The sequence below is a fragment of the Pterocles gutturalis genome, unplaced genomic scaffold (genome assembly GCF_000699245.1).
Source record: "Pterocles gutturalis isolate BGI_N339 unplaced genomic scaffold, ASM69924v1 scaffold2471, whole genome shotgun sequence".
In the NCBI taxonomy this organism is placed as follows: domain Eukaryota; kingdom Metazoa; phylum Chordata; class Aves; order Pterocliformes; family Pteroclidae; genus Pterocles; species Pterocles gutturalis.
The window spans coordinates 68832-79317 of record NW_010102864.1 but is presented as its reverse complement, the minus strand read 5'-3'; the positions used below and the strand labels follow the sequence as shown (position 1 = coordinate 79317).

General features: G+C 41.7%; 1 protein-coding gene across 1 annotated transcript; it reads right to left on the bottom strand.

Moving 5' to 3' along the window:
- Positions 1–379: 379 nt before the first annotated feature.
- NMUR2 (neuromedin U receptor 2) lies at positions 380–8610 on the bottom strand. The gene is made up of 4 exons (XM_010086448.1): positions 7891–8610; positions 2794–2878; positions 1773–1898; positions 380–639 (listed from the first exon to the last, which is right to left on the bottom strand). The coding sequence occupies exons 1-4, from the start codon at positions 8608–8610 to the stop codon at positions 380–382; spliced, it is 1191 nt and encodes a 396-aa protein (XP_010084750.1).
- Between the last annotated feature and the right edge of the window lie 1876 nt (positions 8611–10486).

Here is a 10486-nt window from a genome sequence, read left to right as displayed (position 1 = left end):
CAGGAAGATGCCCCATTTCAAACTAAGTAAAAACTGATGTTTAGGCTGGTGCACAAAAAGCCATTTGGTAAAATTTGGACAAGCTGTGTCTCCTTCCTGTGCTGGTAACATTGGGGGTGTGTGTGATTTTTTTTTAAAAGCAGCTCTTTGCTGGCATAGCCTGCAGCCAGTAAGCTGAGATTTCCAGCCCTCCTATTAGCTTGAGGGTAATACAGCGCTTCTCAGCTACCTGCTAATTACAGTCTCCTTGTTAATTCATTCTATAAGACACCTCTGTGAGCTCCTCTTGTTGAAATCATTTTAGGAGAGTCTCTTCTCTTTTTGTTTCTTTAACTCATTTTCTTTAACTTCTCTCTCACCTGCATCACAACTTGGAAAGTCACAGCCCAGTGGAGAGCTGGGAGCTGCTGACAGATGTCCTGTGCGTGCCAGGGAGACTTGAGTCTTCAGCAGAGTCCATGAGATTGCGGTCCTCAACCATGAAGATGCTCTGCTGGGCAGACATCTTGCTGGTGGGATGCTTAGGGGCCCAATGCTCGCAGCAAGGAGAAATCACACTGAGGAAAGCCATCCTGAAACGCTGGGACAGCAGATTGTAAATGATGGGGTTCACGGCAGAGCTCAGATAGAAGAAAACACCTAGGAGAACAATGTGGGGGAAAGCAGAGAGACCTCATTTGTCTGTAAAGTGTTCTCAGAAGAGGTAAATCTCTTCATTGTCTATACTGTTCCACCAAGCCTGGGTGCAAGGGTGGAGGCAGTGACAGCCCATCTGTGCCTGCTGCCATGTCTCGCCAAGGCTGGCTCAGGCACTGCAGCACACAGCGAAAGGGAAGTAGGAGAGGATTAACTGGAGCTCGCTATCTCCAGCTGTTCAGGAACCAGCTCTCTCTTGAGCCATCCCGACCTGCCTCTGGCACAGCCCGCATCCCCACAGCAGGACTGGCACAGCTGGTGCCCCATTAGAGCTGTCAGGGGAGAACCTCCAGCCAAGGGGAGCTCATTTCTTACACACACCAGGACAATTGCATGAGATTGGATTTGTCTGAGCCAGGGGAGAACCTCCAGCCAAGGGGAGCTCGTTTCTTACACACACCAGGACAATCGCATGAGATTGGATTTGTCTGAGTTGCCTAATGGCCACATTCAGTGTTTTCCCATGGCAGACTGAAAATAAGATTCCTCTTTGAAAAAGCCTTCATTTCATGGTTGGCAGGGCCATAAACATTTGGGATATCACCCAGGTCTGAGCAGTATGTAAGTCTTTTATCTTGCCATTTGGTAAGGTTTCCCATTTGCCTGAGAGACCCTCTGGAGGATGATGCCTGCTGCTGTGTATTCATTAAAAGCAGCTGAATGACAGCATTCATTTCTGAACATTCCCAAGGAGGAAAAGCAGCTAGTAATGATGCACGATATACTATTCATTAAAAGCAGCTGAATGACAGCAGACTTCATTTCTGAACATTCCCAAGAAGGAAAAGCAGCTGGTAATGATGCACGATATCCTTTTTTATTTTTGTTTGTTTGTTTTTTCTTTGGGAATATTCAGAAAACTGTATTGGACAACATGCCCAGATCTTGAAATCTGCAGAAACCTGTATGCAGTTTTTATTTCAGGCACAATTCTCACCACTATCCACCAAACCCCAAGAAGGTTTTCCATACGTGTTTCATGTCACCTACAAAATAAATTACTACATATTTCAGGTAAACCACGCACAAATACTTATTTTGCCAGCTGCCGTGCAAGTAGAAGAAGGAAGCTTTACCTGACACCACATGAATTAAGTTGAAGATATTCGCCAGAGGCTCAGTCCATTCCACAACAAAGCTGAAGAAGAGTCGATCTATATGGAACGGAGCCCAGCAGATAGCAAAAACTATCACGAGGACAACTAGCATGGAGAAAGGGGAGAAGAAAAACAAGTCAGTTACGGAAGGATATGGTTTACTAGCCTGCACAGAGCAGAGAAAGTTCAGAAAGATGGATGAAAGACTAAATATACAAATTTATTCATTGTTTTAAAACTTTTGCCATCCTTTCTGACTTACCATTACCAGCTAAAAGAACAAACTTTCCATTGACTTCTGTGTGACTTAACGGTCACACATGGTCACTTAAGATGGTGACTTAAGCTGCCTAAAGGAATAATGTTGTTGCAGGAAATATTGAAGGCGATTTATGTTTCCTGCATAAATACCATCTTAGTGGCAAGATGATCTTTGCCTTAAAGACAGCACTACATTAGGAAGTGCTGCGAGTGCTTTCAGAGTGGTTGGAACACAAATTCTCCTGAATGTTATGCAAATGTTACGTGCAAATCTGCTGAGGTCCTACTTTTTATTTGGAATATCTAAGTGGTTAAGTCAGCAGAAGATGTTGTGTCTGGGTTGGCAGGACCTTTCCGTTCTTGATCAGAGCTCGTGTTATGATGCAAATCAGATGTACGTCCTTCTTTAAAAATGTACAAGATAGGCTACTTACACTCTGAAAAAGAGGAATCCTCTCTAGAAGGCTGCAAGAACCTGGTTTGGAGTGAGGGATATTAGAGAGTTCCCAAGCAACCATCTGCTACATAGGTTTGCTCAACCTCCTCTTGAGCTAGGGAGGAAAATTTGCCTTCTGAATTTTTTGATAAAACAGATAAAACAGCAACAAGCCTTTTTTTTTTTTTATCATTAACTACTCATCTCATAAGTCTTGTATCCAGTGAATTTGCTTGATACCCATCAGGACCTAGTCACGCTCTTGTCCATGGTAAATAGAACACAGAAGGGTTCGCTACTTACACAACATCTTGGTGACTGATTTCCTGGATGGTCTCTGAACATTCACAGCCATTTCCTCTACTTCCAAAGATTTGTCTCCTTTCAACTGGCGAGAGGAGGGAAACCAAAGAAGAGCTTAGACAGTAGATGACATCCCCAGTATATTTTGATAACTGCAATTTGAGAAGGCAAAATTTGGGGCAAATCAGGACTCACTGAAAAAAATCTAGATTCAAATTTCATTGTTAGTCTAGGGAAACATTGAAGCTTTAGGTTTAAAACAATCTGCAGATTTTATGTATCTGAGACTGCACATTTACAACAAATTTGTATTTCAGTTCCCCGCTTGTCCTTTTTTCAATGAGTCAATATTTGGTTCACAGTTTGTGTTCAGTTTCAACAGGATTGTGCTAGGCATTATTTTCTTTGTTTGTTTATTTTCCAGAAAGGGTTCCCCACAATTAAGCACAAACCAATGATCCAAAAAACACCCAGAGAGGCCTCAGTGAAACACAACTGTAATCACTGGAAAAATTCCTGTAGAATTAAAGTGAGTTCATTTCAAGCCCTGAGTATTTGGACTAACTGATATTCAGTCCATCTAATGAACAAAACCCGTATATGTTCTCTTGCAGACATCCTGTGTGCATGATATTCACAGATTCAGCCACATACTCCTCAATTACAACAAGGTGGTTTGTTTTTTTTTTTTTTTTCTTTCTCTACAGTTGTTTTTCCTGGACTTCTAAAAAAAGGACATAAAGAATAATAATCTGATCCTTCCTGAAATGCTTCCCCAATACGCTTACGGTGAGTGCACTGTTGCTTTGGTGATGAGAAGATCAGGAGTAGGAAATCAGGACAATTGTTTTGATTATAAAAGAAATAATCTATGGAGAGTGCATAACTTGACCTAGCTTCCCGAAGTTGGAACTTCTGATTAGCCAACAGATTTGGAGTTGCATTTTTTTTTCAACTGAGAGGAACTGTAAACAAAACATTTAATTACATGGGAAAGAATTTCAGGAATGAGGGAAAAGATAGAAATCAGTCTGGATTTGTAAAAGTCTTGTGAAAACATGCTAATTGTGCCATTTTCTTTTGCCTTTTACCCTGTGACTTTGCTTCCTGATTTTTTGAGTAACAACACTTTTCTGTAAGGATGATCAGATGACACTTTCCTTCAACGTTCTATTTGTTCATAAAACCCATAAAAGGCAAACACATGTAAATCAAATTATATTTAATTCAGCCTCTCATGTTTTACATTATTCCCTTTGTAACTTTTAGTCACAGCCACAGTTGTTTAGGGAAGAGGCTCAGTTGATTTGAAACACATCTAGCGATAAATATCTGCTCAGATTGATTAAAATCCCACGTTTCCCTTCAGCAGTTTTCAGTCTCAACAGTGATCTATTCCAGGCATATTCCGAAACCTTAGAGAATACAGTGCTCTGATGCTGTAATAAACCAGAGACGTGTATCTTTATTTTTTACCTTCCTCCCATCATTTTGATGATGTCTTAAGGCTCCTCTTCAGCCTCAAGTGATAATAGATGGAGGTGTAACTAGTAAGAATAACTGAGCAGTTGCAATTTAACTAAACAATGAGTTATGCAAAGAGGAAGGGAATAAAAAAAAAGAGTCCATAGCAAAGGTTGTAACTTGGGTTCATGTCAATGGTTAGACAGAGGGAGAACTCCAGCCAAGGTGGCGGTTACTTTCATATCACTGTGGATGTATGAAGCTATGTAGGGTTGCCTGGAGATGAATGTTACCCGTTACACTGCAAGAGAATTAAAAGTGTCTGGAGCAGGAAGCTGAAAATTGGATTTTCCCCCACATCTTTATTAGCTACAGCATTTCATACTAGAAATCAAAAGGCAGAGCGAAAGTAGGGCCTTACCTATCCCCAGGCAAACCTAGTGAGGCCACTCAGCAAAAGCAGGAGAACCGTTTTCTGTAAGCTCCTTGGCCTGACACAAGTGGTGATCACACTTTCTCCCCAGCTGAAGGAAAAATTGATGTTTAAAAACTGCATGGCTTGGGCTAAAGCACACAATTCTGCCTACTTGAGTGATCTGGATGAAGCAGTTGCCCCCTGTCTGCTGAACTGTAGCCTGGGTGTACTCTTTGCTCATTCCCATTGTAAAGGAAATTTTGTTAGTGGGTGCAAGGTTTGTAGGACAACCTCCATGGGAAGAGGATAGACCCTTCCAGGGCTGTGCTGGGCTCTGCAGAAATCAGCCAAAGGCAGTCAACTGTCCACAGATGATTCTGGTTCTAACAACTGGGCATTTAGGGGGCAAAAACAGATTTTGATGAGAAAATCTGGAGCAGCTGGATGTTGGCAAGAATATGTTGTCTTGATTCAACGATAGTTGAAATCAAAATTACCTGTCTGTCCAATGTGTTACTGAGGGGAAGTGACACTAACAGAAGTGTCGGACTGTTAACAGAACCATCCTAGGTGAGGTCAATCTAGTCCCATCTGATCATCTAGATCCCTTCAGAGACGTCTGAAGTAGGTGTGATAAAATCTCTGGACTCTCCACCCTCCTAAATCACTGTCAAAAATCCTAGTGAAACAGAATCTGACTTTTAAACAACTGGAGATAGCCACCTGTCCCTGCATCCCTTTAGAAATCAGTTTGAAGGAAATGGACAGGGACCCCACACTGAATCCTGCTGTGACACAGACTGCTTCCCAAGCAATACCACCCCATCTCTACCAGCGCTGCAGGGATGAGCTTCTACAAGCAGCCTTTTCCCTATGTTCTCATTTTCTCCCCCTCCTCTTCCTCATCAGCTTTGTTTGGCATTAGGTTGACACCAGTAGCCCAACAGCTAAACTGGGTTTAAAGAAGAGCCTGGCTTATCTAGGAATTGGTCCTAAAGGCACCTGTGATGAGGGTCCCGTGCAAGAGGTAGCAGCAAGCTTCCACAATGAAATCTAACGTGATTACAGTGTAACCATCAATGTCATCATCTTTACACTAGTGCTGGAACTACCTATTGACCGTAACGTTGTAGTATTAACCCACCAGGCTTTAAAATTATATCCAAGTAGATCATGAGGTAATCAACCTGATGGCTCTGTTGGCAATAAATTTCCCAGTGAAAAAGACAAATATCTTTTTCCTTCTTTACAAGGAAAAAAATTAAAAATTAACTCAGTTACCGTATGACTGACGTTTGCTACCTTCTCCCAGCTGCTTAACCTGTCACACATGCTTCTTTCTGTATTGCATCTTGAGGCTCTCCTGAGCACTGGCAAAGCTTGAGGGAGAAACTTTGGCGAGGAAATGTGCCTTCCACAAAGCTTGGACTTGGAAAGACTGTGTCTCTGTTTGCTCAACCTGAGCTGTTGTACAACTTTTGAATCAACTCTGAACTTTTCCACTACAGTTTATGAGCAATACATAGCACTCAGGAGACTCTGGAGTGTTGCTGGATTTCATCCTCTGTGAGTAGATAAAGTGTCTTCTCTTGAAAAATTATATGCAGCATTCTACTATCATTTCTTTTGAAAAAAATGAAACTATCTTGCCTAGTGCAATTTAGAGTGCAATGCAGATGATATACTCAGGATAGGTGTTGTTAAAAAATTGGAAGTCTGAGTTTGATAGACAGAAAAGCAGATGCATAAACAATGAGCATTGCAGCCTTTAGGAAAGACAGCTCAAACATATCTGTGAATATACAGAAGTCCTGGGGGAGCAGCCCTTGTCTGTACCCAGCTTCTCTTCTGGGATGGAGACTAGGAATATCTGCTGTCACACGCAGAAGCTGTTGCAATATTCAAGACTTATTTTTATTAGTTAGGAATTTTTTCTTTCTTTTTAAAACTATGTTTTCAGTACTTTTTCCTCCCTCCAGGTCTTATTTTGAAAAATTTTCAGGGAAACTGTGTAAAGACCTCACAACAGTCACTGGGCTGCGGGGATAATTTAACCCATTCATTGCTTTGAAGATCTGCTGTGTGCTGTGGATTTCTGGCAGTTAATTGTTGTGGCTTTTCCTGAGTAAGGACGAATTGCTTCTGTATAGTTTCAGGTTTCAGTAGATACAGCCAGCAAACAAAATGATATATACTCCAGCACAGATTTGATTGAACTTCTTGCACGTTATTCAGTAAGTTCATCCATCTCTACTAGCATATTGCATCCCTTTCTTGCTATATGGTCAGATACAGCTTTTAAAACTTTAAGTTACATTCGGTGCTATGAGATAGGATTTGTATTTTCAAAATATATGTAATGTACGAGAAGAAAAAAATAGTTACATTCGGTGCTATGAGATAGGATTTATATTTTCAAAATATAAGTAATGTACGAGAAGAAAAAAAAATCTACTTGCTATGATTAGCAGTGCATTGCTGTGTTGTGCTACATAGCTTTATAATACTGTGATACCAATTGTTTTATCCATGTATTTCAGTGATGAATACATGGCAAAACTAGTCTCACTTTCTGAAGAGAGGCTGAATATGAGCTCTAAGGTAGCCTTAATTGATGGTGAAACTATGCCATAGTTACATAAAGGTACGATTGCTGAACTTGCGAGCTACAGCAATAAGGTAACATTTCAGTTTATGATGGCTTTGTGAGTTTTAACGACTGAGTATTATCACCATCTTCAGGGAAGGAGAAAAATAAAGTAATGCAATGGAAATTTCACAGTTACAAAGAGAGGGAAACCAAATAATACACAAGATTCAATCACCAGCCTGCTCCTTTTTATTCTTTTCACATTTTCCTTTTGGTGTTCTTTCTTCCAGTCACTACTGCAAAGGTGCAAATCTCTGAGAGGCTGGAACCAATCTGCAGACTTGGATGTTTAAGTGACATTCACATGTGAGCAGCAGTAATGGTAAGTTTTTTAAAAAAAAGATTGGGGTAAATAGTTCTCTAACATAGCTATATTTACTTGAGAATGGGATTACACCGAAGAAACAGCTGGACCCACTGTTTTCAGGGTTTTAAATATTTTGGGGTTTTTTTGAGGTGGGGGGGCAGATGGGTAAGAAAAAGATGAAATCACTTAAAAGACACATACAGACACAAACACATGAGAATGAGCTAAGGAAACACCAAGCATAGTTGGAGTAGGACTTACTCTTAGCCCCATCAGATAGTACAGCACACTTATTACCCCCATGGGCAGGACATAGAAGAGAAGAGCAGTAATCTGGACAATCCAGTTGTAGATCCACATGGGCTTGACTATAGTGCAGGTAGCAGAGCCGGGAACCAGGGTGCCATTGGGGAAATACTGCAGCATGATGCCATGGGTGCCTGTGTTGGGGAGGGCAAAGAGGACAGAGAGGACCCAGAGCACCACGATGGTCCTGAGGGCACGTTTGCGAGTGCTCTCCAGCTTGGCACGGAGAGGATGGAGGATGGCAACATATCTTTCCACGCTGACTGTGGTCACACTGAGGATGGAGGCAAAACACACCGTCTCGAAGAGTGCTGTCTTGAAATAGCAGCCCACAGGCCCAAACAAGAAGGGGTAGTTGCTCCACATCTCATAAACTTCCAGCGGCATCCCGAAAAGCAGCACGAGCAAGTCTGAGACGGCAAGGCTGAAGAGATAGTAATTGGTTGGGGTCTTCATGTTCTGGTGCTTGAGGATCACCAGGCAGACTAAGAAGTTGCCTACCACCCCAACGACGAAGATCAGGGTGTACACCAACGCCATGGGCAGGAACAGATGGCTCCGTCTGGGCCCACAGAGGAAGGCTAAGTAATCCTCAGTGCTGTTTAAGTACCTCCTGAGACGTTCTTCATGTAGAGCAAGGTGATTAAACCAGGAGACATTGCTGATCCAGGCCATTACCGATCTTCTGAAATATTTCCCTACTGGGGTCTGGTCTTCTTTCCGTTTCCCTGTGCTAGTTTGCTCACTTCGTGCAGTGAGAGGAAGAGAGGGGGGGGAGTTTTCTTGCCAGACCCAGATGCACAAAGCCACTGAGGGATGTGAGGGAGTGTGTTTGCCTGGCTCCGGTGAAGGTTTTGCCGTTGTAACAGCTGTTCCCCGGCAAGGAGTCCCTTAGCCAGAAAGCCCCTCCTTTCACACATATTCATTGGCTCGCTAAGTGCATTAGATTGTAGAGTAAGAGAAGAGGTTCTAGCTACTTGTATCAGCTCCTGTAGCAGATGCATTTACAGAATCAGAAATGTAGGATTTAGAGAGCTGGGAATCTGAAATATAGGATGTGAAACAAGTTGCAGGATGTTTGTATTTGTCAGAGGGTGGGAAACCAGACAAAAAAACCCCTCAAAACTCAGTTTAAATAGTACAAAATTATATTGATGCTACATCAAGTTACGAGCCACAAATGAAAAAAAAAAACCTGGCATGATTTTGTTTTTCAGATCTCTGCTGATTTTTGTTTTCTGTTGTCTACGGCAGGAAATCCTTGGAAACAGAGTTTGATCGGGAGAGTCAACCTGTTTTTGCAGCCATTCATGTGGAATTAAGCTACTATAATGTTTCAGCCTTTTTTAAACATTGTAAATTTTTTTTTCCTGAAATCTCATACAGGGTTTTAGTTGCTCTTCTTATTGCTATAAAAATATTTTCCCGTTTTCCTGGTACACTGGAATCTGATCGCATAGTCTTAGCTAGCCTTGTTTTGGGAATATTTCTGAACACCATACTATTCCAAAGACAGATTTATTGCCTCTGGGACTAGATTTACATGAATTTCTATAAACTCTTATTTCTTCCTGAATGACAACCATTCTGCAAACACACTTTCTGAGCCAAAGAAGTTTATCTGTCAAGGATGATGGCTCTGTCAAAATAGATCATTTAGCTCCTTCTGAATGCTTGATTCTTTACTGAATCCCTCTAAAACAAAGCAGCTTCAGGATGCATGGATCTCATTTTCTGAGTTTCAGAAAAACTTTAGCTGTTTGGAATTGAAGAGGCGCAAAAGCGGAGGGCTAGTTTATGGGATTTTTGTCAGCCTGATGTGCAATTTGTCTGCCCAGTACCTCTCGCTACCTCTCACTTTTGAGTACCTGCCCAGTTCCATTCTTGGAGCCGTGTAAACTTCTTACATCCTTGACATCCTTTGCCAAGGAGCTCCTTGGATCTATATCTGTGTGAACCACCTTCTTTTCTCTATTTGACCCTTTAGCCGAGTCTGCCTGGCTGCTAACATAAGACTGCATATTTTTAACCATCCAGGAGCAAAAGAACAGCCCTTTTGGCTGGCATCTCCTCCAAAATCCTGATAAAAGCAAGGTTTCCTAGGAAGCTGCAAACTACTCCGCTGTAAGTGCAAGACAGTAAACTGATCCCACACAAAACTCCTAAGAACTGAGGGTGCCTGAGATCCTGTCTTCTTTACTCCTTCCCTCTTTAACTTCTTCTGGTTTAGTAGCAGTCCAATAACCTCACAAGAAAAAAAATATTGTTGTAATAAGCACAGACTGCCTCCAAAAATAGCAGCAATATGTGAAGAACCAAGGTTTGGTTTCATTGAGGCATACTCGATGTGTGGAGCCTGAGGATCACTGTGCATTCATTTAAAACGATAAAGGCATGGAAGGTACCACAGAAACTGTAATAAAAGACAAAGCAAGTCTCTTGTGATGACTTTCGGATCTGCTGAAATTATCTCACATATAAACTGTCTCTGTCAGAAAGATCCTACTCATTTATCAGAGGTATTTCGTTCAGAAGATTGAAAGAATTTATT

Coding starts and splice junctions, on each gene's coding strand:
- NMUR2 (XM_010086448.1), bottom strand. CDS start 8,610: ATGGCCTGGATCAGCAATGTCTCCTGGTTTAATCACCTTGCTCTACAT. Junction 2,879..7,890: donor ACTATCTGATGGGGCTAAGA/GTAAGTCCTACT, acceptor TCCTCTCGCCAG/TTGAAAGGAGACAAATCTTT. Junction 1,899..2,793: donor ATCAGTCACCAAGATGTTGT/GTAAGTAGCGAA, acceptor TCTCCATGCTAG/TTGTCCTCGTGATAGTTTTT.